Source organism: Hirundo rustica, chromosome 4, assembly GCF_015227805.2.
Source record: "Hirundo rustica isolate bHirRus1 chromosome 4, bHirRus1.pri.v3, whole genome shotgun sequence".
Classification (NCBI taxonomy): Eukaryota; Metazoa; Chordata; class Aves; order Passeriformes; family Hirundinidae; genus Hirundo; species Hirundo rustica.
Window position 1 is genome coordinate 49,724,769 of NC_053453.1, and position 27,735 is coordinate 49,752,503.

The window sequence follows — 27,735 nt, forward strand, 5'->3', positions numbered from 1 at the left end:
CTTAGGAGATTTGCATTTTGATTGTTGTTGATTTTAATTTGAGTAATCAAAGGAGTTTGTGCTCTCTCAACAGAGGATGTTTTTCTCTGATTAGTGAAGCAGGATTTTACAGCCCTTTTAGATGACTAGCTCAGTACACATTGGTTCATCTCTGACAACATAGGAGCAATAAGGGTGATTTAAATAGTTTGCTTTTGCATAAGCTGCTTTTTGGTTTTCCCAACTTGCTCACTCTAGTAGTAATCTTTGGAAATGGTTGAAACCATTTTTCCTTAGCCATCTGCTGTAATGCAAGAGTATTGTATTTTTTGATTTGATGGGTTGTTTAGCTTATAGTGAAGGTAGTCCTTTTCTGGAATGTTCTGTAGAAGTGGTAGAGTCACAGTCCTGGAGGGATTTAAAGGACACATACATGTGGCATCTGGGGACATGGTTTCGTGGAGGACTTGGCAGTGCCAGATTAATGCTTAAATTTGATGACCTTAAAGGTCTTTTCCAACCTAGTACCTGTATCGTAAGTATTCTTGTCAAAAGACTTTCAGCACCAGAATTTAGGTGTGTACATCATCTGTTTTGGTTCTTTACTTCCCTAAATGCAATTAAGTTTTATATCAGACCATTTTGGGGTGTTTGTTTTTTGTGGCTTTTGTTTGTTTGTTGTTTTTGGTTTGGTTTGGTTTGGTTTTTGTTTGGTTTTGTTTGTTTCTTGTTTGTTTTATGTTTTGGTTTGGTTTTTTTGGTGCCTTAGGAAAGGAAAATATGCTTTCCTTCACAGGTGTAAGAGTATACTGATATGCCAAGAGTAACAGAAAACTAAAAACCAGTTTACTTATTGAAAACAATATATCAATATTTTTTCTTCTTTTCTCTATTTCAAATACATTGTTTTATCTCCTCTTTTAGCTGCAAGCTTGTGGGGTCCATATAAGGACATATGGCAGACTGTAATGAATGCCATTTGGAAAAGGCAACCTGAAGCTGTTCATCGGCTAGATCAAGTTTTAAAGAAGCACAAATCTGACTTCATTTCTCTCTTCAGAAATCCGGTACTGGACTAATGCTCTCTTCTGGAATGAGCTGGAGAGTTGATGATTTACTCTGTCTTATATTGTTGTTTTACATGCCATTTTAGACCCTGACCATTCTTTTCATGTGAGATTTTTACAGTACATGACATAGAGGTGTTATACCAGTCTTGTTTTGCTGTAAGAATACAAATACTATTAAGTGGGGAAAAAATAATGCATACATATATTTACTATCTATTGATCCATCAGTCCTGCAGTCATGTATAAACTTTTTTTGTTACTCTCGTATGTCTGAAATAAAGCACAAAGCTGCTGGTTTTGCTCATGTTTCAGTCAGATTAACAAACACACAAAACTGGTGAACACATGAACTTAAAAAATACAGAATGTGTCTTGTTTGGAATGCCACATAAAGTGAAAAACCTCCCCATTTCTTGGCTGGTGTATCATAAGGTAGTAACTAGAAATATATCTTCTTTCAGTGGTGTTATTTCTCCAGTAGTAGATGGCTTGTTTAAATTGATAGGTTGGAAAATTTAACAGTCAGCTATAGAGTTTTATCAGTATATTTTAGCATCTCAGTTTAATGGAAGAGGAATGATGTAGAGAATAGTTGGGAGTAACAACAGTTCTGATCAACAACTCAGATGTCTTTCGCTGAGTTGATACCAATTCCTGTTGCGAATTGTATCAAAGTTTACCTTCAACCACTAGTATTTTGAGTAAAGTAAATGTCAGCACTGATTGTATAAGATTATTTTTTTTACATTCCCACAAAGAGACTACTGCTGCCCAAACATGAAGCATTTTTAAGATGCTTTTACTATCTCTGTTTAAAAGCACTGCCTTTGGTTTTATGATGACAACCGAACCTGATAGAATTGTATTTGTGAGGAAGGATTAATGTGGAAAGCTTTATTCAGTATTTGATCTTGCCATTTTGAATAACTTGCAATGCTTGTTTCTCTTGCAGCCAAAAAATGTTCAGCAGCATGAGAAAATTCAGAAAGCAAGCACAGAAGGAGTTGCTATCCAGGGTCAGCAGGGAACTAGGCTTTTGCCGGAGCAGCTCATCAGAGAAGCTTTTATCCTCAGTGACCTCTTTGATATTGGAGAGTTGGCAGCTGTTGAGCTCCTTCTAGCTGGTGAGAAGGGAAAATATTTAAGATCTGGAGAAATACAGCTTAAATAGGGTCTTCTTATTTAAGTATACTTTTAAGGTGAATGCGTGATTGAGTGAAGACCTTAGCTTCCTAGCACAGAAATGTTCTTAAAAAGAGATTCTCAGTGTAATGTCATATGCTAGCAGTGTTCTGAACCCTAATGTTTGTATGCTCAACTATTGCAAAGGAGGGAATTTTCTGAGGAGGTTTTATGATGTCCTTTCTGTATCACTGAATTTAAACATAATTGAAACAGGATTGAGAATTTTTCCATAAAACAGTGTAATAGGTACTGATTCTTCAAATTATGTATTAGTTATACATTGCTGTGTGACTCTGTAATCTAATAACTGATAATTAAGAGAAGTATTCTGGAGAGTGACACATTCTTTGTGTAGAAGATTGATTTTAGAATCGTTAAGTTAAAATTGTTAGTTGTTATTACTAGCTATTGTTCATCAACGTGAAAAATTTGTTGAAGAAGTAGATTGCAAATTTGTCACTGTTGGAAAGCCATCTTCAAGTCAGGCTCGCTTTCTATTTTGAGCTTGAATGTTCAGTGTAATTTCAGATAAAAAATTAATTTTGAATAAAAGATATTTCAATGATCATCTGGAATTGGTTATTAAGGTGAGTGCATATCAGTGGAAAATACCATTTGGACTAGGATATTTATGGACTAGCACTTAAAACCTTTTTGTATGTTTTAATAGTTGAATAATAATTTTACCAATAGCACTCAGAATATCTGGGATTTCTTTTAAGTGTCTGAAACACATCAAAGTGCTACTGAATAATCACAGTTACTTTGAATGTAGTATTTATGTTTCAATTAGAAATACAAAGATATAGAGCTGTTATCAGGTGTGTATGTTCAGCTTTCTTTGGCTATTCCTGTGCATTTTCATTCACTAGGAGAACACCAGCAACCTCATTTTCCTGGCCTTACAAGAGGTCTAGTGGCGGTTCTGTTGTACTGGGATGGAAAAAGATGCATTGCCAATTCACTGCGAGCCCTCATCCAGTCACGCCGAGGCAAGACGTGGACATTGGAACTCAGGTCTGTATCAGGGCAATGGGCTTGTCAAAGCACTTTGTTTTGAGTGCTTTTAGAACTAATTAGACTAAAGGAGGTATGTATAGTCTTGAATTGGCTTTTTTCTCATAACCTGATGCAGCTGCTTCATGTTTGTTTCTTAAGCATAATCATTTTTTGCACATATTTTTGTTGGATTATAGGGATATTTATTTTACTTTCAGTTCTTTCACGCTACTTCACCTTTTGGCAGTGTTTTACTTCAGACATTCTCCCAGTCATTGTTGCTCTAACTAATGGTGATTGCTCAGTATTTGAGAACCCTGCTGTTTTCTGACTTTCTGTGTACTGTAAAAGGGAACTGTGCTCCTGCCTTTACTTAAAAGGAATGTGCTATCTACTGGTGAACATGATATACTAGTATTTTTTTGCCTTGAAAAGGAAGTGGTGCACACTACTTGCTTCCAAGCTGGCTAGAGAAAGATGAAAAAATGTGTTCTAGTGTAAATATAAATTCTGAGTGCTGTGTCTGGACAGTTGCCTTTATGAGTAAGGAAGAGCCTGAAAGCTTGTGAGTTATGTGCATCTTGTATATAATACTTTCTCCTTTTAACAGCGATCTTAACTAGCTGATCCCTGTTGTATTCTCATATTCCATGTTCTTGAACTTTCAGCTGCCTAAAGACTCTGTATCCATTCAGCGTAATGTTTTGAGAGGGCAGTACTTACTGATTAGCGATGCACATTTAGCTGCTCCCTGTATATAATTTATTTGTATTTTTTTGTCATCAAATACATTTAGTGGGATTCATTATTTTAGACATGTTTGTGTCTGGAAAACTATGATTAATTATTTAATTTATATTCTTTCTGTTATAGTCAAGAGTTAATTTCCATGACAACACGCTTTACAAATGACCTAATGGAGCAGGGTTTGACTCAGAAGATCCTTACACTTCTGTCTCACATTGATTTGAACAATGAATTTGATAAACTCCAGAGAGAGCGAGGATTGGGCAGTGAGAAACATCGCAAAGAGGTAAAATTCACCAAGCAGAGATATTCTTCTGTGTTGCTGAACACATTAGGATAGAGTTAGACTGCAAAGAGTCCTTTACATTTGCACAAAGTCTGCTACTGTCAGAGATCACAGGTGCTGCTCCACAGCTTGTGCAGTACTGTGTGGAATTCACATAGCTTCCCACATTTCTGTTTTGCTGTTGCTCCCAGATGCTAGGGCATGCCTTATATTTGGTGAAGAATTGTAATGGTAAAAATCTAAGCCTAATATTTATATTGTATGTAAATTTCTTCTTTTTTTAAAATCTGAAGTCTATATTTTAAATTATCAGAACTACCATTATCTGCACTATTGGCATAGGAAAAGTGAACTAATTCAGAGGTTATTAAATTAGATTGTAACCAAGTTGAGTCAGGTGAATAATTCTCTTAACAATCCCATTGTGTTAATATGAACGGAAGCATTCCTAATAGTCAAGTGAAAATTGCTTGAAAATACATTGTCATTGTTGTAATTCTTGAGCTTAATTGACGCTGTGACTAACTGCAGCATAATTTTTCTAGCAGGAAGGTTTTAAACATTATTATTTTAATTTTTGATCTCCGTTCTAATGGGTGATCTGCCTAAAAACCATTCTGTGTAATAATAAGTCAATTTATTTTCCACTGAATAAAGAACTAGTCTTACACTTTTGCTATGAGTCTAGAGACTGGGGAAAGCATATCTTTCTCATTTATCTTAAATTACCTTAATTTACCTTAGTTTCACTTTAAGATTCTTTTTTTGGGGCAAGGGGAAGGCTGACTGTATCTGGGGTAACTGCCAGTGCAGTTGTGTAATTATAGAAACGGAATGTGACTACTTTGTGATACATTGACAGCGATGTAAATTCTGTGTAGATTGAAGTCTCCTGTCCTTGACAGGGATGCTGGTTTTGCGTGTAGTCATTTCCCCAGCTATCTACTTATGCCTCTCATGAAATACATGGGAATATAAATGCAATTAACAAGCAGAAGTGTCCTTTTGTTGTTTAGCAAATAAACCCGACATTTTCTGTAGCTGCTGTCTTTAGAGTGATTTTTCGTTTAAGCCAGTCGTCATGACTGACTGAGAAGGACAAGTTGAAGATGTTACCAGAATATCTGTATTCACCGGGTTGTTTTGTTGTTGTTGTTGTTTGTTTGTTTGTCTTGTAAAGGTTTCTGATCTCATTAAAGAATGCCGACAGTCCTTGGCTGAAAGTCTCTTTGTCTGGACTTGTCAGTCACCCCTGAATAAGGATGACACTCTAATCCTCATAAGTTACCTGGAGAAGGTAACAGTGGAAGCCGATGGCTCGTTGGATGGTGTGAACTTGTCTCTTCTCATGGCTCTTCTTTACTGCTTTGATGTCAGCTTTCTGGAACAAGGGGTGGAGGATCGTGAAGGTAATGCTGGCAGCTTTCCCAGAGGTTACCTTGTACAGATGGATATATTGTTGCTTAAGCAATTTTGCTATTGATCAGTAACGAATTTGCAGGATTTTGCATGTGTTTTTTCCCATTTGTTTACTGTGTATTGGTTTTGTGTTTTTGTTGTTGAAGACTTGATGCACCGGCTTCCTCTCCTAGCAGAAAGACAGTACATAGCAACGATCCACACTCGGCTTCAGGAGTCTCAGCCCTGGAAATTACCAGGCCTGCAAGCTACTGTTAGATTAGCCTGGGCACTGACATTGCGAGGAATATCCCAATTCTCTGATGTGACAGGTAAATTACCCTAAAGTTCTGTTGCTGCACATCAGTATTCAGAGCTTGCAGTGGTGTAAGTCAAAGGATCTATTACCTTCCTTAAGTGTTGTTATTTACCTTTGTGGTAAAATTACCATTGACACTTCCTTAAACTTTTTCTGTGTGAGTTTGGTTGTAGTGAATTGAATTGCTCTGAAATGTACACAGATGTAGAAGTAGTTATTTACTAGACAGTAATAGTGCCTCTTGAAGTGAAAGAGATTTTAATGTACTGGAAAATTCAAGGATTTTGTTTTCAGCTTTAGTATAATTTCAATGCTTAAATCCAGAATAGATTCTTGATTGTGTTTTTTTACATCTCTAGATGTTAGACCTCAGTATGTTGGGATGATGAATCTATTCATAATTTTCTTTTTTTGTCTCCGAACCTTAAACCTTCTATCTTTCTACTACACCAAAATTGAGTCTACTCCGAAGTATCTAATAAAGAAAATGCAAACATTATAATTAATGCTTAATTAAGGTTGGTTTGTGATTTTTGGTTGACTGCCTTAGGTTTTTTGGTTACTTACTTCTTCCTCTCTTGTGAATTTTGTTGCCCAGCTCTAGCAGAATTCACTGAGGCAGATGAGGCAATGGCAGAGCTAGCGATTGCTGATTATGTTTTCCTGTTCCTGACTGAATCTGTTGTGGCATCTGAAAATTTCTACCAGGAGGAATTTTACATTCGCAAAATCCATAACCTTGTCACAGACTTCCTTGCCCTCATGCCAATGAAAGTAAGTTGTGTGAATAGCACTTATTGAAGAAATGTGGGCACCTCTTATATATTTCTGTTATTTAGATGAGCTAGCACAGAAATTCAGACATGATGCTCAGCTTGAGGTCCTGTGCTTCAGAAAACTTGTTCGCTTTACAGAAGCAGTAATGTTTGGGGTTTGTTTTCCACACTGAAGTAGAAGGTTGTAGCAATGGGGAACAAAGGCATGGACCCCTTTGTGCATTCAAAGGGAATCACTTTATTGTAGAAGTTACTCCCCTCTTATACCTTTAATAACAACCAGACAAAACCCAAACTTGACAGAAGAAGACAGGGCTTTCTGTTGAACATAAGCTTTAATAAATATGACAATTATAACCCCATATCCTACAGAATGTAGTTTTTAAAACACTTCAGTGTTTTAAGCTTTTATGGTGGAAGTAGTATTTGTTTTACATTATTAAAATTTAAATGAATCCTGAAATTCCATAATTCCATTTCAAGTTGGTGTGGGGTTTTTTTTTTTGTGGTGTTGTTGTTGGGTTTTTTTTGTTTGTTTTGGGTTTCTTTGTTAGGTTTTTTGTTTGTTTGTTTGGTTGGGGTTTTTATGTTTGTTTGTTGTTGTTGTTGTTGTGGTTGGTTGGTTTTTTGTTTGGGTTTTTTTTTGGCTTTGGCTCAGATTTCCAGTTGCTTGTAGCTAATGCCTGAAGATGAAGAGAGATGTTCATTACAAGCAGAATTTTGTAATATAGTGTATAAGATAAAATCAGACCATTGATTTTTATTCTAGTTGTTTCACAGGAAATTTTTGGTAGGCAGTTGGGGTATAGCCCTACAAAGTAACTTTTTGTCTTAACTGCTGATACATAATGGTTGGCTTATGTCCTCAGCTATTTCTACTGAATCTCAAATTTTAGGTAAAAAGAAGTGTCTGTTTTGCAGGATCTTTGTTTTGCTTTGTGTATCTGTATAACCTTTGTTCAGTTTTACTTAAATTGCTAAGTCAGCATTTTAATTAATTCTCCTGCAGGTTTAGCATTTATGCTGCTTGCCAATGATGATTTGGGTAAATCTTTTGGTTGCCTGCGTTATATTCGTTCAGAACTTGATAATTGGCTTTGGTACCTCAAATAATTCATTATTTAACTTATCAGTATTCATTTTTTTCTTATTCAGTTAGTATACTGATTTAGCTGGTTTGCATTGACCCTTTCCACAGTTACTTCTAGTTTTTAATAATTTTTTCTTATTATTATTATTTTAAAACTATTTTTTCCCTATTATTTTGCTGCTCATTCAGTTTTGCACATTGAAATATTATAGACCATGAGCTAGTCTCTATTGACTGTCAACACGTTGTATTTTTTTAATGTGTTGAATTGGTTGTTTACCTGTTTCTTGCTCTTCAGTGTCTCCTTAATATTTAACAAGGCTTTTAATCTCATGTCTGCTTGCTTTCTATAAGCCTCTGTTGGGGTCTCATGTCAAAAGCTTTTTGAATTTAAAATTAAATGTCAGCTGTTTTTTGTTTAGTAATGAGCTTTTTCAACACAAAGTAGTTGAGGATGCTGATTAAATGGCTACTTTTTTTTTTTTTTTTTTTTAATTGCTGCTGTTCTTGCTCTCCTTTCAGTTTTCCTGTGGTATTTATTGACATGTGATAATGATCCTGGCTGAGACAGATTAACTCCAAAGTTTCATCAGTTCAGAACTTTCAAGTAATAGAGTAGCTGCAAGTAGAAGCAGTTTTTAATGATGAAGAAAGGTGCAATCCACAGATCTAATATGGAGGAATCAGTATTGCGTTCATGTTTGCATTTGCATTACATCTTTCTTTTCACTCCTTGTGAATAACGGTCTAACGTTCTTTGAAACTAAGCTGTCTGGCTTTTAAATAAAAAACAGGAAAAGGATTCACCTTTTCAAGCCAAACCAAAGTATCTGGTAAGTCAGTTAGGAAAAAGTCCCATGATTTAAGTTCAGAGCTTTTGCTACGCACGTACTTTGAATGGCTTTGCCGGTAAGCAAGTGTTTGACTATAACTTTGAGTGCAAGCTCTTGGAGGGGAGAGAGGATTGAAAAAGTAGAAAATTAAATATTCTTGTCACATTGGTGCGAGTATATTTGCTTTCTTAGTTTTAATAGGCCATAAAGACAATTCCGTTATTTCTGTTTTATTTCATTCTTAGCTAAATATAGGCCACTGTTTCTTTTTCCACTTCATAAATCCTGTAGGTGAAACAGCTGAGAAATCGTGCTGATGAAGATGCTCGCATGATCCACATGAGTATTCAGATGGGTAATGATCCACCTATTTCCCTTCGGAGAGATCTGGAGCATTTAATGCTTCTAGTAAGCCTTATTTTCTTGTAAATTAGTGACAAATAATGATTGTGGCTTTCATTTGTCATTTGAAAACCTGAATCTGAGTGATACCATATAGTGCTGGATCTTTCCTTTTTGGGATGAATTTTTTTTTTCCTTAAGTACAGACACTTTTCTGTAATTTTTCATATAAAGGAATTAATTTACTGCCTTGGTTTCTGATGTTAATGTCATGGGTTTTAACTATTTTTTAGTGAGCAAATTCACATTGTTTCTTACATTTGAAGGTTTTAGAGGTTTTACCCCACGGTTGACAATTACTCTGATAAATAATTGAAACGTTTAAATAATTCTTATGTGTTGATATATTTGTAATTACTGTTTTGGAAAACTGTTTTGTATTTTCCTTAGAGTAGGCTTGATAAGGTGACTCCATCAAGGCTGATGGAATTACAAATTCCCTTATTTCAGTAGAGTTTTGATGTTAAGCGTACATTTAAAAGAAAGAATTTTCTGTCATATTTTTAATAAAAAAAAAGAAAATGGAAATAAAAATAATTATATTTGTTCAAATATTAGCTATTAAGATTACTTAATTGCACTTCCAGAAAAATCCATGTTGAAAAACAGATTTGCATATTGAACTGAGGTGTTTTATATTTTCTGGAAATTTAAAAACTTGTGTTACTCATCTTTTCCAAAGATACTCCTTTAGGTTATAGACATTAGTAGGAAAATTTGTGGTGAAATGCTTTCTTAAGCAGCTCAGATAGATACAGTAAGCTTAAATGAAAAACTAGAAATAAAAATTTGCTGTGAGAAATTTGTGTGTTGGCAGATTGTACTTAAGCAGGTAAGATTTCTAGTTGTGATGCCGACTAACTTGTAAAATTAATATAATTTAATTCAGACATATGGTTGTTTAAGGAGAAATGACACTGGTTTTTTTTAGCAATGATTTCATCCATATTAATTAAACAGAAAGTAATTAAATTTTCACTGATACGTGCATTTTGCTGGCTGTCGCTGTTCCAATACTGTTATTTAGAAGCTGTAATTTTCAGAAAGTTATAAGAACTAGAACACTAGCCCTGCCATGCTGTGCCTCTCAGATGTGTTTAGCTAATCTAGAAGCAGTGCTTATTCTTGAAGTAACGTTTTTTTCTTCCTGGGGTTGATACTTTTCTAGCATCTTCCTTTTTCTGACAGATTGCTGAGCTGTATAGGAAAGACCCCTTTAATCTGGAACTTGCTCATGAGTACTGGTGTCCGTCGGAGCCTCTGCAGACATCCACCATCATGGGCTCCTACCTTGGAGTAGCTCACCAGCGACCCCCCCAGCGCCAGGTTATCTAGATTTTCTTGAGTAATTACTAGTAACTTCAAACCAAAGTAACAAAAAAACCCTCAAGCAACAAATTTCTTGGTGTCCTTATTACAAATAGCCTGTAAGAAGACCTTACCTTTTAGCAATGACTGATTTGCATGTGTCCTGCCCTGCATGCCGTGGTTGTGGTTGCTTGCCCTAAAATGAGCTACTGCCAGTCATTCATGGTTGTCAATAAACTTAGCAAGAAAGAGTACTAACAAATCTCTATGAAAATGTTGTTTAGGTTTGATTTGTTACGGTTGCTAAATGGATTCTGATAGTTCTCTTGTGTTTTTTGTTTGATGACTTCTACATGCCATTTTCATGTATCTGAGAAGTTAGATTCCTTAACAATAGAAAAAAAACTTTATTAACTGCAGTTGATAGTATTTTAGGGGTAAAAAGTCCTAAGAATATTTTAATTATTTGAAGTCCAAAAATTATAGTCCATAAGAGACAGAGCTTAAAATTAGAATGAAGAAACAATCTAAGCAGATAAAGAAGACATTCCAAAAACTCTTCGGATACCTGGGGTGCTGTCAGCTTCTTGAAGGTCTATGCAGTGCTAGGCAAAACCATGTACGAGACAAAATCAGACACATCCCAAGACCCACCCAGAATACTGGCAACTTAAATTAGGGCCAGGTGCAGTCTGCAAGCAGCCTAGTATGACTCTGAAAAGAACCACTGTGCGTGTGAGTCACTGTTCAGGTATATGACGCCCACACTGAATTCTTAACTTGCACTATGAGATGTGCTAATAATACTTCTGCGGAACATTCGGGAGCTGAAGTAAATTTTATCACTAGAAATACAAAATTGGAGAGTTAGTATATTTTGCAGTCACGTGAGTTATTTTGTTTAGTTTCTCTTTCAAGCATATCTCACTGAATAGGCCAGTCTACAAAGAAACTTGTCTACCCTGCTCTGATTAAGTTAGGATCTGTTTTCTTGCTTTTACGGCCTAATGTTTTCCTGTAATACTCAGATTTACCTTTTTTTTTTTTTTTTCTCAACACTGATCTTTATTTGTTCTAGGTTGTCTTGTCAAAGTTTGTTAGGCAAATGGGAGATCTACTTCCTTCCACAATTTACATTCCATACTTGAAGATGCTGCGGGGACTGGCTAGCGGACCACAGTGCGCTCATTACTGCTTTAGTTTGCTAAAAGTCAATGGCAGTAGTCATGGTAAGAGAAGTGACACTCAGCTTTCTCAACTCCCTTTTCTTTCGATAAGTGTGAAGACTCATTTGAGATTAATTGTATCCTCATACTTTTAACATTTAATTAATTATACAAAGATAAAATTGGAAGGCTTTACTCCAAATTGTAATCTGAAAAGAACCCTGACACATAAGGTTATTAGATATCTGAGTGCCTTAGCAAGCAATTCACCTAGTGGAATAATGTTTTTTTTAAAAAAAACCCTGTGTCTTAACACCATGAGAAATGTAGAATGTCAGTGTTGCTTATTATAAAACAAAAAATGAGTAATGTCTTAAAGTTAGTTGTATTTACAAAATGTACAGTGTAACTTTCATGAGCTAACTTTGTTCGGAGGCACTTCATTCAGTTAGAATTTTTTGATACGTGTAATATAATAGCACTTCTCAAAGTAAGAGATGATGGTCAGTCCTGTGTTTTGCATTGGGCAAATTATTAAAACCCCCCTACTTTAAAGTTACAAATAGTGCTGGAAAGATTCCAGTTCATAAAACAGAAAACTTATTTCTACAAGTTCTTCATATTAGCACCTTTCTGTTTCAAAACAAACAAACAAACAAACAAAACCCATAAGCAAGCAAAAATCCCCAAACCTAAATGATTAAATTTTTGGATACAACAACTTTCCTTTGAACTTTACTTTTTCCTTTAGATAAGAAAGTTTTCCTTTTAGTTTTTGCTACCCTGCTTTTCACCCTGTGAAAGAATAGAAAAAATCTTGTCACCTGTTTATCATTTTTCTAGCGGAAAACATCCAAGGAGCAGGTGGCAGTCCTGTCTCCTGGGAGCATTTCTTCCACTCTTTGATGCTTTATCATGAACATTTAAGGAAAGACTTGCCAAGCGCAGACAGTGTCCAGTACCGTCACCTGCCTCTCCGAGGCATCACACAGAAAGAACAGGATGGATTAATTGCATTTTTACAGCTGACCACTGTTATAGTCAATTGGGTAAGTAACCTTTGATTTGGTTTGCTTTGTTAATGCTTTTTTTTCCTTGCAAATCATCATCATTCAGCTCTGAAGTTCTCCCTCACAAAAAAAGTATGTAAGGAAAATTTACCTAGCAGTTGTCATTTTATTAGTGAACTCCAAAAGTATGGGCAACATCAGGGATAACTATAATGACAAAAAACTGAAAGTGTACGTGAGGCAGAAAGAGATGATGGCTTTTCCTGTGCTGTTGGTATTGCTGATTTTCTTGCTTCCTTGACTCTGGTGGTTGTAATGGAGCTGTCTTTCAGAAGTGAGGTATAGTCACAGTAAATCACTATAGAGTAGGAAAGTTCATTGTCTTTATTTATGAGTTTGAAAAAGCAAAAGTAATAGTTGAATTAAAAAGGAAATGGTAGAAATTTGGTAAGGAAATTGATCAGCTCTGAAACTTGTCTCCAGGGTTATGATTTAAAATGTCCCCAAACCAAGAATATAAAATGTTTTAATGAATTGACTGGAAGAGAATTCCAGGAGAATAAAATTGCAGTGCATAATTTTGTGTTGTGAATTATCTGTGTAATCTGATTAGTGTAGAATTCTGCTCTTAAGCACCCACCAGACTTTGCAACCTAAAAGTTCTGTAAATAGAATTTTATATCGTGAGATAGCCTTGGTTTTGTTGACACAAACACAAGACAGAATGAAAGTGAATGTGTTTTTTAAGAAGCGTCATTGGTTGTAATGATGATGGGGTGATCCTGTTTGAGCTGTAATGTTAGCATTAGATATGCATGGAGAAAAGGGAGCTCTTAAAACTAGTATTTCATAGCATCATCAAATCATCTGGGATGAAGATAAATTTGTTCTAAGGATGCAGGGAATTACCATTTGATGAGGCTAGAGGCTTGTTCCTGTCCAGTGGTTCATCTCAGAGTCTATAGTGAGCTTACATGAGTGATGATCCTGTTCTTAGACTAAAACAAATTGATACAAGTTCTCAGCAAACATCCAAATGCAGTGTGAGTTCAAAGAAATATATTGAGATAGGAGTATATAGAATGTATGTAATAGAAATACTAATGAAAGTCCTTCTACCTATGCTTGAAGAAGCTGTTAGAGTGTAAGTACTTAAAGACTAATTCCATGAATACGTGTCTACTAAAAAAAGTGGGTTGTTATAAGAAGCTTGTATTATCGAAATAATTTTGCTGTGTGGATAGGCACAATTTTAGTACTTGTAAGTTTTTATGCTCAGCTTTTTGTTTAACTAAAATGGTTTGCTTTGGAATTGTCTACTATTCTTTTGATATTTTGTGTACCTTCAAGTACAAAGCAGAGTCTTTGGTACTGGAGTGTGAATTAGAGATTGTAAAACATGAAAAACCTTCGAAGTAATAATCTGCAGTTCATTTTCTGTTGGACTCTGTAGAGTGAGAATGCTCGCTTGGCTCTTTGTGAGCACCCTCAGTGGACGCCAGTAGTGGTCATCCTGGGACTTCTGCAGTGCAGCATTCCTCCTGTTTTGAAAGCGGAGCTATTAGAAACCCTTACTGCTTTTGGAAGATCTCCTGAAATAGCTGCTTCACTTTGGCAATCTCTGGAATATACACAGGTATTTTAGGATTTTCAACTGCTTAGAACTGTAGCATCACAGTTTGTTGAAACTGACAGTATTCAAAATAGTATTGCTTTCCTCCTAAATGTTCTTTTTTTGCCATTGTTGAATATAATTTTTTTTCACATAGTTAATGCTTTGGAATGATTTTGGAAATGACAGTATCTCCTCAGAGATTGGCTGTGCTTATTTTACATAAATACAGGTTTCCTAACAGTCCTGTTTGAACTGTAATTGCTGCCTTATTTTTAGTCGCTAGTAAGAGACCCTGACAATGACGACATCTCACCACCTTTGCTTCCTAATTTATGATATTTCTTAAAATATACTGTAGAAAGAGATAATGAAGGAAATGTCTTTCCCCAACACAATATAAGATAAAAATCATTAACGTGAAAACGTGATGCAGATCTTGGAGAATGTAAAGCTGGAAGCATACAAGTGTCAAACATAATCCAGCCACTTAGACAGAAAAATGTTGGCTTTTTATCCTTTAAAAGGATTTAGAAAACCTCTTCTTAGATCTAAAATGTAATGAGTATTGTTTTCTTACTCCTGATAAATATGGTGGAAATGCACTTGGATGATGTCAAATGTGTTGGTCTGTTTTCATTTCTCTTTCTGTTTTGAAGATATTACAAACTGTGAGAAGTCCAGGCCAGAGACAAGCAATTGGTATTGAGGTAAGAGAGTCTCTGTACCTAAGCAGCCTCTCTGATCATCTGCATATGCATTCGGGAAGCACTTGCAGAGGCTGCCTCTCCTGCTGTGTCCATGGGAAACTTCTAATTGATGCTGTTGTTTCACTGCTTTGTAATTTACTTTCAAGCCTGCTTGTAATTTCTGGAAAATTTTATCCATTTTTCCATGTAGTTCAGCTTCATACTAGTAACAGAGCAGCATCTAAACACTCAAATTCCTCATGCACACTTCTTGCTAAGATTTTCCTAAACTGGACTCATTTTGTTACAGCTTGGTACAGCTAACTTTGCTTCTAACAACAGTGGTAAATAAAAGCGAAGTAGGTAAAAGTTGAGGCATATCTTCTAGTAGCTCAGAAAGGAATGAATATTTGTTGCTGTACTGAAATACAGTACTAATAGTGCTTTGCTGCTTATGCTGTTTGTGTTGTACTGTAGACAGAAATGCTGCTAAGTTGATTCAATGTGAATTAATCCACAGATTATAGTATTATATTATTTCTAACATGTTTCTTCCTCCCCCAAAATCTGTGATTTGTCTCCTCTTTTTGCTGTCCTCCTGGGAAGGTTGAACTGAATGAGATTGAGTCCCGATGCGAGGAATATCCTTTAACTCGCGCCTTCTGTCGACTCATCAGCACGCTAGTGGAGAGTTCATTCCCAGCCAACTTGGGAGCAGGTCTCCGCCCTCCAGGCTTTGATCCCTATCTCCAGTTCCTCAGGGATTCTGTGTTTCTCCGATTCCGCACCAGAGCTTACCGGAGAGCTGCTGAAAAGGTAATTTTTGTTTGAAAGTAATGTTTTTCTTAGGATATGTTGTTGTGGCTTGGAACTGTTTGAGAAAGCTGTGCAAGTTTGATCCAGCAAAAGTAACCTAGAGCACTTGATAGTGTTTCGATTCTGGAAACAGGTGATATTTCAACTCATGGGTCGCAATATAATTCAAAGGAGCCTGTATAAAGTACCTTTTAAAAAAGAAGTTTTTTTTATTCCTAAATTTCAACTTGCCGTACAGGATTCTGCAAGTCTACTACATGGCTAATGACTTCTGAACATGATGTGCCCAAATCTACAAGTCAGATTTGTCCTTTTCTCAATATTACCTCAGAAAATATTTCTGGCTTGCTGAACCAAGGAATTTGGCTTTTTCTTTTTTCTTTTTTTTTTTTTTTTTTACAATATTCTGGATGAAAGCACATGCTAAACCGTATCCTGAAAGCTGGCTATTCTTGATCTATTTTTAGCTGTATAGCTAATAAAAACTATTTATTGCTTATAGTTACAATATCCTAATATGCATATTGTGTAATAGAACCTAAAATAGGTAATAAATCTGTTTCAGTGTTCCCTTTCATTTCAGAAATAAATCTTGGGCTTTCATTCGATGTGATGAAGTATAGTGTTGTTGGCATGACTATCGAATTTTGAAATACTAGCCATGGTTCTGATCCAGTACATCACTGCACTGTGTGTTGTGTTCTTTGTTATCCTGGCCTTGTTTCTTCAGTATCAGTCTTAATCTGTGCATGATTTGTTCTCTCATTATCTGCAGTGGGAAGTAGCTGAGGTAGTTCTGGAAGTGTTTTACAAATTATTGCGGGACTATGAACCTCAACTTGAAGACTTTGTGGACCAATATGTGGAGTTACAAGGTTAATTTGTTCATTTGTTCACTGACAAACAGAATTGTAGCTTGTTTTAATCTGTTGCCTCTATCTTGGGATCTTGTTTAATATTGCAAATAAGCTGGTGGAAAGTTGACCAAGATTTTAAAATAGGAAGATGTTAAAAAAATTTCCACGTAGTATTGACATCTGCATTGCTGACTCAGTAGGTCTTCATGTACACTGTTTTCTACTTCCCTGTCTCTGCTAGGAGGATAACTTTTGTCTCTTTAATTTCTGATTTGGTTTAAGAGCAACATTTGATACTTGAACAGCACCTCCATTTTGGCTTGTTCCTCTGGGCTTCTTTAGTCTATATCTAAATCACCACTATTTGTAAGGTTACTCTAAAAGCATCATTGTATTAAAAATAACCTTTGCTATTAATATTATTGATATATGAATTATTGAAAGAAGACAGTAGCAGTGGAATTGTGACCTGAAGTAATTTAATTCTGAACAACTATTCTTTGAAAGGCCAAAGTGGATTGCAGTTGCCTCATTATAGGATCCCTAAGGCTTATTTGGGCTCTAAGTTTCTTTTTCCTTGAAACAAAGTTTCTTATGAATTCCATTGTGACGCCTATGGATTTTCTTGTAGCAGTGCTGTGAGAACCACTTTTTAATTGAAAACAGCTTTAGAGTTGGAAGGCCTCTGTGCCTCCTGCTTGGACAATGACTACTTGGCAGCCTAACTAGCTCAGAGAATTTGTTAGCTTCTTCCTGTCCTCAGCTAATCCTTCAACTTGTATGATTATTTGTGGGTTCCACGATATGTTGGAGAAGTGGGTTAATCTAGTTCTGAGGAGATGCATTTTTCGAAGAGATTCAGTGTGTGGCTCCACAGTGGCATGGCTTGTCTGTTGGTGTGAGGTGGAGTGGCACACGTGGAATGAATGGAAGAAGGGCGTATTTTAACCTGGTGCCAAAAGAAACTACCCTTGTTCTCACTTGTTTTAAAAAAGATTCTTACTGTTTTCCTGCTTTTATCTACCACAGTTTATGAAGAGCCTAAATTAAAATCATTAGTCTTCTCCTTTTATTTCATATCATGAAGATCTTTGAATTTTAGGCTAGTATTTTCATTTTTGCATACATTGTTACAACAGTTGTGGGCGTTTATCCCTACACTGTGCGAATGTGGGGTTTGGTGGACATTTCCTTTTGACTTCTGGAAATGGTTTTTTGCTCATTCAGGGTCTTCATGCATGTTTGGGGGGGATGTAAACTTTTTCCTGTTTCTTTTTGGTCAGATCTGCTTGATCTGAAATTGTGCTATTAGATACTGGAAAGTAACGGTAGTTGCCTCTACAAATGTTCCCAGACTTTTAAAATTTCCTCAATGGCTTCTATATAAGAAAATCTCTGAAGACTTGGTACAAAGGATGTTGCTTAGAACCATGGGGTATGTTTTGTAGCTTATGCTGAGTAATAGAATGGGATTTTATTAGAGGTTATATATTTTTTGTTTTACACCTTCTGTCTTTAGGAGAAGAAATAATAGCATATAAACCACCTGGATTCAATTTGATGTATCACCTGTTGAATGAGTCCCCAATGCTGGAACTTTGCCTTAGTTTGCTAGAAGAAGGGGTTAAGCAGCTTGATACTTACGCTCCATTTCCTGGTATGTGCCTAGAATTAATTTTTCACATGAAGTTAAAATGTATAGTAAGCAGGATTTAAAGCTAACATTGCATCTCTGTAACATGATGTTGTATCTCCTGCATATAAAAATCATATTTGGGGGGAAGTTTTCCTGCTGGTAAACAACTGACAGTTTTTTTTCTTTGTGCAAGGCTTGATAAATGACATTTATGAATGTAGTCTATTTAGCTGCTCCTTTGTGTTTCTCATGTTCTTTGTGCACTGTAGGGAAGAAGCATTTAGAGAAAGCTGTACAGTATTGCCTTGCACTTCTGAACTTAACCCTCCAGAAGGAGAATATTTTTATGGATCTGTTGCGGGAGAGCCAGCTTTCCCTCATTGTCACACCACTGGAGCAGCTGCTTCAAGGAATCAATCCTCGCACTAAAAAGGCAGATCACGTGGTGAATATTGCTAGGTATGTACAAAGTACTGAGAAGAGAGGAGTTGTGGAGATACAGAACTGTTTGGATCCTGGATCCTTTCACTGGTTTCACTAGCCAATGCTCCTCTTTACGCAGAGCATCTCATGAATTTTTTTTTTTTTTTGGTGAGGGGGATGTCTTCGCAGGTGGTATGATCTCATATTGTTTAGTGCAAGATTGGGATCTGTATTTATAGTTTTTCTTTCTGAAGTTTTCCCTCTCTCATGATTTTTTCCTGTCTACCTTATGTTCAATGATTCCAGTGCATATAATTTCATTTTGCTCCAGACTCTGGTTGCAACAGAGTGGGAAAGTAAATGAACTTGGTTGTTGGCCATGTTTTACAGTATTGTCCTTTATTTACTGTATTAAATGCCTGCAAGCAGTTGTTTTAACTTATGTAGCAGTGTTTAATGTAGATTTTTGATAAAAAGCATGATAAAAATTCCAGGAAAGGTTATTATCCCTACTCAGCCTACTCATCTCTCCCAATAGGGAAGCATTCAGTGTTTCATATAGAGTGAAATTTTTTTTGAAACTTTAATGTTATCTCATGTAATTTGATTTGTAAATGTTTTAGTTCTAAATGTTGTTTAATTTTTCCGTGCATTACCATCTTGAAAATGTTAAATTCTCAACAATTTCATTGCCATAATCTTGTGTCTTTGAAGGTATCTTTACCATGGAAACAGCAATCCTGAACTAGCTTTTGAAAGTGCCAAGATTTTGTGCTGTATTTCTGATAATTCCAACATCCAGATAAAACTAGTTGGTGATTTCACGCACGATCAGGTAAGTGTCTGTTTCTTTGAATCTGGAAAAAGAAACTGATGGAGAAATTCTGGAGCTTCATAATATTTCTTTAAAGAATAGGTTTCTAGATTAACTACATTAAAACTGTATTTTGTTTTATATCTGCTCACATATAAAATGTCTTTTACTGTGGCATTGGAAAAGCAGTCACTTCATTAATTGAAAAAAACCAAAATCATGCATGTTTTCAAGAAGAAAAAGGGCAATATTCTTTGAGATAGGAAGATCTTTTTGTGACTTTATAGTCTTCAATTTTTGAGAATAATTTATATATGTGTATAAATACATATATAATGTAACAACAGTAGATTTTTTTTCTGTTCACTGGCTATTTGCTAACCTGTTCTTAGAACAGCTGTGACTCTAAACTCTTGCTTATTAAGTAGGTTGTATAATTTTTGTCTAGAAGTTTTGTCATCTTACAAAAAGGGAATTATTAAAAGTATTTGGTTTAGTGCTCCTAAAATCGTCTTCATTTCTATCCTTCCATTGTTGAATACAGAGTGTTAGCCAGAAGCTGATGGCCGGATTTGTGGAATGTTTAGACAATGAAGATGCAGAAGAATTAATTAATCCGGATGAGGGTATGTAAAAGCCTTCTTAAAATGGCTTAAACAGTTGTCTTTTGCATGAAATGAAATTAATGAAAGAGGTGTAAAAAGTGCTTTTAAGTCCAGAAGCAATCTTCCTCTGTTTTCTGTGGAATTGAGCCTTTAACAGAATGAAAAGCACTTATGTTTTGTTAAAGTATGTCTACAGTATGATGAGCCAACTCCAAACTGAGTCTGTTTTCGGAAGATAACTATTTAATGTTGCTTTGGATATATTATTTACAGCTGTATTAACAGTAATTTGGAATTTTGTTCTTATATCTCCTTGCAGTAATATAAGTTGATCCCTGAACATTCTTGTATTTAATGTGAAGACACTGAAGATTATTCTATTAGATGGATTTTTTTACTTCATTAGTCACCATATTTGCTTCTTCTCCTTTTTCTTTTCATTTTCTAATCAAGAGCTGGAGCTGGAAAAGAAGCGGGCACAAATACATCATGAAACAAGGATCCATATTCTGAATCTCCTTATCACATCTCTTGAGTGCAGTCCTCCCAGCCTAGCACTGTATCTCTTGGGATTCGAACTAAAGAAACCTGTCAGTACCACCAATCTGCAAGATCCAGGTATGAAGGGGAGAGGTTGATCTGCCATTTAATCAGTTCTGTTAACATCACTGAGAATATTCATTGGGAAATTCATGGGAAAAAGCAGTTCCTCTTCAATTTAAGAATAAAACAGCAGGCCTTGTTCAAGTCCTCAAAACCTACATGAAAAAATGTATTAATACCCAAATGCAGTATTTAAACAACTTTAGGATTTGATTCTTTGTTTGAGTTGGATTTTGGAACAGACATGAAATTAGAATTGTGGGGGGAAATGATAATTTACAAGTGAAACATTAATTTACTTACTATTTAGTATAGCATAGTTGTGTCCTTAGTACAAAGAAGCTGATTTGATGATCCGAGTAGTACCTACATATGACTGCATGTGACCCCACAAAAGAGACTGTCACTTTGATCTAGTTCTACTTCTTGGCTACTATTCTGTCCTTTCATAAACTCCTGTCTAAAATTATTTATAGGAAAGAAAACTAGTTTTGTTTTTTAATGTTTTAGAAGAAAACCTTTTAGAACATGTGGGGTTTCATTCTAGTGCTAGGAATATTTAAATATGTTAATTTAAAAATATATATGACAATGCAAACTTTAGAAATATCACTCTTGCTGCTTTAAAGTTGAATTTGTGAGAATAATAGTGTGTTACTCTGTGCCTTGTTTGCCTCCTCAGTTTCTAATTGGTATTTTAAAAAGAGGCTGAGCAAGTCCAGCAGAGATGGTCAGGGAGCTGGATTACTCAGTCTGTGAGGAGGAGCTGAGGGAAGTCTGGAAAAGAGAAGGGCTTTGAGGGGACCTGAAAGAAGTCTTTGAACACCTGCAAAGACATAAATGACAGGATAGAACCAGACTATTCAGAAGAGTGTGGCAGGAAGATGAGAGGCAGTGGGCATAAAATGAAACAAGAGGGGCTCAATTTGGATATAGGAGAATTTTTTTCACCGGAAGACAGTGAAGCAGATTGGCTATAGAGGTCATGCAGTCTTCATGTTTGGAAGTTTTCAAGATCCAACTATCTAAAGACATGAATAATGCTCTGATATCATAGCTAGCAGTAATTTGGTATTGAGATGTCATGGTGTCCCAGTCTGAAATACAAGGTTATTTCTCAGCTGTTTTAAAGGATCTTTTATATAAACAAGTTTGAACAAACATTCAATAATTTGATTTTAGTTTTTTGAGAACAATATTTCTTGTTATCTTTAGGTTTGTATTGGATGCTATGGCCCAGCAGTTTTTATTTCTTCATAGTTCTAAATGAAGGGTAGATAGGACCTGAATTTTATATCTTCAGGTATTGTGAAATTCAGTAGTTATGCAACACAGGTAATTGATCTGCACCCACCCAATTTTACAGGGTGTTATATATTAGGTCAGCAATGAAGAAATCTGTCTCAAAGGTGTGAGACCTTGCCCACATCTTTCAATTATCTTGTTAATAATGTGAAAAAATAATGACTGTAAGACATTTACCTCAAGATAATAATTTCCTGCTAAAGCATAAGTTATACATATTCAAACACAGAAGATTATTTCCCCTATAAGAACTCCGGTTACTGATGCTTTTAGTGCCTCAGAACCTCTTTCTGTGTCGATTAAAGAATTAATTAGCTAAAGGAAGAATGCAAAAAGACAGGATTTTGACTTCAGTATTAAAATCTTTTCCCCTTAGTTGCAGTGTCAGGTGCCTTTAGGAGAATTAGTCATATAATGCCTGTATTTGTAAAATAAGACAGGATTTTTTAAAAGCTGTTCTTTGAAATTGTCAAATGGCTTTTCGTTTAAAAGTGTAAAAGCAAGAATTCAAATTGATGAACTACCATCTCAAAAGCCTAGAGACTAACTATAAATATTTTCGTTAGGTTTGCGCTGAAATGTGATTCCTTCTTTGATTTTAAGTAATGGTGAAAAAACCTTGCCAGATGTTTTTGCTGTGGTTCTGTGGAGCGGTATAGTGTAGCACAGGGTATCTGAACAATTTAGGTTCTGTATTTCTGTGTACTTGACCTATATTGGCTATAGAGGAAAGTATGATCAAGAATGTCAAGTTATTTCTCTCTTTCCAGGTGTCTTGGGTTGCCCACGGACTTGCCTTCACGCTATTTTGAACATACTGGAGAAGGGTACTGAAACAAGGAATGGACCTACAGCAGTTCGGGAATCTCCCCATCTTGCAGAACTCTGTTACCAGGTATTCAGCATATTTTCTGTGGGCATATACTGAATGTAGACTAAATAAAATTAGCTGAAATTAGCTTCTTGGTTGATGAACACAGATGAACACAGATGGTTGATGACTCTGATAATAGTTTCATTTTTAAACTGAATATGTCAGGTTTTTATGTACATTGAACTCTTTCTCTTTTACCTTCTGTTTAAGAAGATAATCTTGTAGCATCACAGAAATGAAAGGCTCTGCACTCATGTCAGAAACTTGGAATTAGGACATACTTATAGAACTAAAACTAAATATTTTTTGGTCAGGCTTCAAGTCCATTGCGACATATGCCAATTTTATTTTTTTTTTAAATTTAAGGGTTTTTTAATTTTGGAAGTGTAGTATGACAACAAATAACATAAAATTCTAACTTAAGCCAATGAAATTCTCTGCTTTATTCTGTAGCCATGAGAGACTGTATGTATGTGTGGCGGAGAGGGTCAAATGGGGGAGACAGCTGAGTTAGACAGGTGTGTGAGGTAGCTGATGTCTGCACTTAAATCATAGAATCATATGATTACACACTTCTATGATGTTGAAAATCCATGAGCTCTAGAAAGGATTTTAAACATTATTAAAAGCAAAAGGCAATTCTGTAGAAGCAGGGAAAATTTATTATATTTCCTGTCTTGATGGGCATGCAGACAGAAAAAGACTCATTTTTAAGTGAGCTGAGCAAACAGGCTCATCTATTGTCATGTTGTGAACAAATAGCCGTTGTAGTCATTCACATGCTGGTAGCCCTTAATATCATAATTCAACATCTGTTACAAAGAATACGTTCAACTTTGAAGAAAGCTGATGGAAAACTTACTGTAAATGCTGGTAATACTGTTTGAGCAGTAGAACAGTATTATGCATCTTTTGATTTGGTAGTTGGTTTGTTTTTAAAATAAATTCCGTACATGGATATCTACTGTTTTTGATTGTCAGGTGATCTATCAGTTGTGTGCATGCTCTGACACTTCTGGTCCAACGATGAGATATCTGAGGACCAGTCAGGATTTCTTATTCACTCAGCTTCAGTATTTGCCATTTTCTATCAAAGGTAATTTTTATGCTACGGTAAGATTGTGCATGCCAATGCATTTTTTGACTCCCTAGGAGTGAAAGAAGAAACATAGGTAGCATTATTAAACTGAATTGACTGCAGACTCTGCTAATCGTTTAATTCTGCAGAAACTGAATTCTCTCTGCTTGAGAAGTTCAGATTATTAGTGCTGAACTTTTGGAGAAGAATGTCAGCTTTGGAATACACCGAGTCTCCAGAACCACATCCTAATCTATATTGCAATTGTCATTGTAGTTTTGTTAGATCATGCTACAGGAAAAAAAAAAAAAAAAAAGAAAAGTAAGAGTGTTGTAAAGAACCAAGGAAATATAAGGCTGATGGTTGTAACCACCTGTGTTGCCCCTTTCTTTGAATAAAGTACTTTTAAGCTAGTAGGGATGTTTTATATTCAAATCAATATTTCTCAGGTGTCTTAAACTGAATAAATGTGCTTTATCAGATGCTTGACCATCAGTCTTTTGTTCAATAACAGTAAACTTAGCATTCAAGTACATTATCCAGCATGTATAAATTGCTTTAGATGATTCTTATATAACTTAGGAATCTAAATTAGATTAATATAGGAAGATTCTAGGAGACTCATGTTCCAGTCTCACCAATTTTGATTAAAGCTACAGTTCACTTGGATAAACGTCTGGTCATTTTCACTGAAATTGTAACTGACCTATTGGCTCGTGAAGCACTGCATTCTTCACAATAACTGTTCTAACAGGTTGTATCCAGTTTTGTTATGTATGTGTATATGCTTATTGCATGTATGTGTATGACTTGTTTTCAAAATAACCACATGTTCATTTATTGGCTTTTGTCAGATCTGTCTTTTTGTCTCGTAAACAATTGGTAAACAAATAATAACTAATGACGTCCTCTAAAAGCTTTCTCAAGTGAAAAATATTTTCCTTGAAGTAAGTAATATTATTTATGCTCAGTTTTATAATTGTTGCCTTATCCCCGTCCAGAACACGAGATTTCGACACTGAACCAAATGTCTTGGCTAATGAAGACTGCAGCTATAGAGATGCGAGTGACATCGCTGAACCGCCAGCGCTCCCACACACAAAGACTGCTGCATCTGCTGCTCGATGACATGCCTGTGAAACCATACCTGGGTAAGAGGAACTTATGGTGAGGGCAAACAGGCTGGAATAAATGGAGAATGAGAGACTTAATTTGAGTTCTTTTCTTCATAAGCTTGGGACAGTTCATTTGTGGTATCAGGTACGAAATTGCCACTGGAGATATGGGAAGAAAGATGATGGTGGTTGTAGACTCCAAAGTGAAAGAAATCGAGGCATCGTTTTAGGTAGAAAAATTAAAAACAGTTTATGAGGTGGGAGGGGGAACATTAAAAAAAAATTAGAAATGTAGAATAATTTATTTTGAGCTGCTGTTCAGAATTGTTACAATACAGAGAAGGTGGAGGGTCTTCCATGGTAAACAGTTTTAGACAAATTTCATCAGTCTTCATGTCTGTCAAGCTCTCAACCTTCCCTTGCAGAGGATAGTAGCTACAGGTGCGTTTTGCTTTTAACATTATAACATCATGAAAGTGATATTACATCCCAATGTTATGTAAAATGCAATGTTAAATGAAAAGGCAAGATTTCAGAGTTTTAGAACAGGGTAGAAATGAATCAAGAAAAGTAAAACCAGGTGGCAATAAAACCATTTACATGAAGGAAGTAGAATAAATGGAAGATATTTTAACAGGCTACCTGCAGTATGGTTTTTTCCCTTACTTTTATCAGCCTGAACACTGTTCCTTCCTTGTGGGGATCTGAGCATGGGAAGCTGTGTTCTGATATGCTACTCATTTTATGATGTCCATCCAACTGCATTATTCATACTGGAGAGTGGGATGTCTGTTGAGGCATTTCTATTATTTTCTGATCTGTATATAATAGGATAGCTTTTGTCAGATAAGTATTGTTTTCATTTGATTAACAGTTCAAGGCTATATTGTGTTAGAAAACTTCAATGTGAAAGATTTATCAGTTTATCACTGTGTGCCCTATCTTTCACTGTTAATAAAGTAGGTCTTATTTTTCACTTAGATTTGGTTTTTGTAATTTATTTAGTATGTTTTATTACCTTCAGCTGATGGTGAAGGAGGGATGGAAGATGAAAGTCGATCAGTCAGTGGATTTCTCCACTTTGACACTGCTTCCAAAGGTAACTGTCATGACTGTTGATTATTTATCAATCAATTGTATCTGCTTCAGAACAGGCAGGAGAGCCACCGCCAGAAAGGACACTTTGGAAAAGAAAGTAGTAGGTGTTCTAAACAGCAGCAGTATGTGAAACAATTTTATTTAGTGTGGGGAAAAAAAAAATAAATTAAAGAACCTTGATGCAGATGGTTAGAACGAGTGAAAAAACACTGAACTGGAAAGGCAATTTGAAGAATGTGTATCTGTATCTGTGCAAGGATGAAACAGGAGAGTGGCAGTTTATCAAATTTATTGCTAACGGTAGAAACAGTGAGACTGTTGCTAAGCCTGAACATATTTGTATTTTCATGGCAGAGAATAGAAGTCCCACATAAGAAAATAAATTCAGATTCCCTGTGGTTTCTCAACAAAAGACTGCAATGATTATAATTGAAAACCAGCCTGGTTTCATTTAGGAGAAAAAAATTAGTCTTGTGTTTGTGAATATTGGATGACATGCACGTGCAACAGGAGAACTCTGCAATGTAAGACATATTAAGAATTTAAGGCCTTAGAAAATGTTTTTAGACCTGTTACATAGATTGATAGCACTTTCTGAAGATATAATGCTTTCTTTTGAAACTTTACACATTAAGATGGAGATTTAGATTTACAAAGGTAAATTATGCTCTTTTTGTTAATTTTTTGGTTTCCCCTTGATACCTCTGAATACAATTTGAATTAATTTTCATTTCCAGTACGCAGAAAAATCTTAAATATCCTGGATTCAATTGACTTCAGTCAGGACATTCCAGAGCCCTTACAACTGGATTTTTTTGACTGGGCTCAAATTGAGCAAGTCATTGCTAATTGTGAGCACAAGAATGCACGTGGACAAGTGGTCTGCAATGTCAAGGTTAGCATTGGTCTTTTGTTTTCAAGTTGCATGTGCTATTTTATATCTTAATAATAATTTTAAAAATCAGTGTGTTAATAATACTTTGAAACTTGCTTTTACATAAAAGGTGTATGTTTCAGATATGTATTTCTTTGATTAGCAGTACACAACTACCTAACACTACATATGTGTACACAATTACATGCGCAACTTTGTTGTGTACTGCAGTAGTTCTCAGAGGCTTTACTTAAGATTGTGTCACACTGTAATGAGTACTTGACAATGTATTATAAATAGTCCTGAAAAGTTTATGACCCTAAAAAATGAGTAAAACTTGTTCGAATCCCAGTCCATCTGTTGCATCTGTCACTATGTAGCCATCTTCTAGATTCTTTTAGGAGGTACAAATACATCTCTTCTGTCAATTGTCCTAGTTTTGGCTCAAACACTGTTAATTTTCTTCATAGTAGCTGGTACAGTATTGTGTTTTGGATTTCGGATTTGGGTAATATTCCTAACACTTGGATCCTTTAGTTGTTCCTAAGCAATATTTACTTAGTGAAGGACTTTTCAGCTTCTGAAACCACCCACCAGTGACTAGGCTGTGGGCACAGGAAGCTGGAATGAGACACAGCCAGGACAGCTGACCCAAAACTTGCCGAAGTTCCATACCACGATATCATGCTTAGTGTATAAACTAAGGGGAAAGCTGGCTGTGGGCTGCTGCTCAGAAACTGGCTGGGCAGCGGTTGGCAGGTAGTGAGT

At 35.7% G+C, this 27,735-nt stretch overlaps 1 protein-coding gene across 2 annotated transcripts in view; it reads left to right on the forward strand.

Annotated features, from left to right (window-relative positions):
- The window catches only part of NUP205 (nucleoporin 205), a 45,634-nt gene that overhangs the window by 2,271 nt on the left and 15,628 nt on the right, over positions 1-27,735 (forward strand). For both annotated transcript variants that reach the window (XM_040061957.1, XM_040061958.2), the window contains exons 2-26: positions 904-1,046; positions 2,002-2,173; positions 3,107-3,251; positions 4,107-4,266; positions 5,447-5,675; positions 5,832-5,996; positions 6,582-6,757; positions 8,974-9,090; positions 10,273-10,410; positions 11,471-11,621; positions 12,402-12,607; positions 14,022-14,204; positions 14,840-14,890; positions 15,476-15,685; positions 16,461-16,560; positions 18,062-18,199; positions 18,448-18,637; positions 19,316-19,436; positions 19,960-20,041; positions 20,474-20,638; positions 22,699-22,823; positions 23,784-23,898; positions 24,882-25,031; positions 26,020-26,094; positions 26,831-26,988. In XM_040061957.1, coding sequence (XP_039917891.1) covers positions 904-1,046; positions 2,002-2,173; positions 3,107-3,251; positions 4,107-4,266; positions 5,447-5,675; positions 5,832-5,996; positions 6,582-6,757; positions 8,974-9,090; positions 10,273-10,410; positions 11,471-11,621; positions 12,402-12,607; positions 14,022-14,204; positions 14,840-14,890; positions 15,476-15,685; positions 16,461-16,560; positions 18,062-18,199; positions 18,448-18,637; positions 19,316-19,436; positions 19,960-20,041; positions 20,474-20,638; positions 22,699-22,823; positions 23,784-23,898; positions 24,882-25,031; positions 26,020-26,094; positions 26,831-26,988 — 3,665 coding nt within the window. The remainder of the gene's footprint in view (positions 1-903; positions 1,047-2,001; positions 2,174-3,106; positions 3,252-4,106; positions 4,267-5,446; positions 5,676-5,831; positions 5,997-6,581; positions 6,758-8,973; positions 9,091-10,272; positions 10,411-11,470; positions 11,622-12,401; positions 12,608-14,021; positions 14,205-14,839; positions 14,891-15,475; positions 15,686-16,460; positions 16,561-18,061; positions 18,200-18,447; positions 18,638-19,315; positions 19,437-19,959; positions 20,042-20,473; positions 20,639-22,698; positions 22,824-23,783; positions 23,899-24,881; positions 25,032-26,019; positions 26,095-26,830; positions 26,989-27,735) is intronic.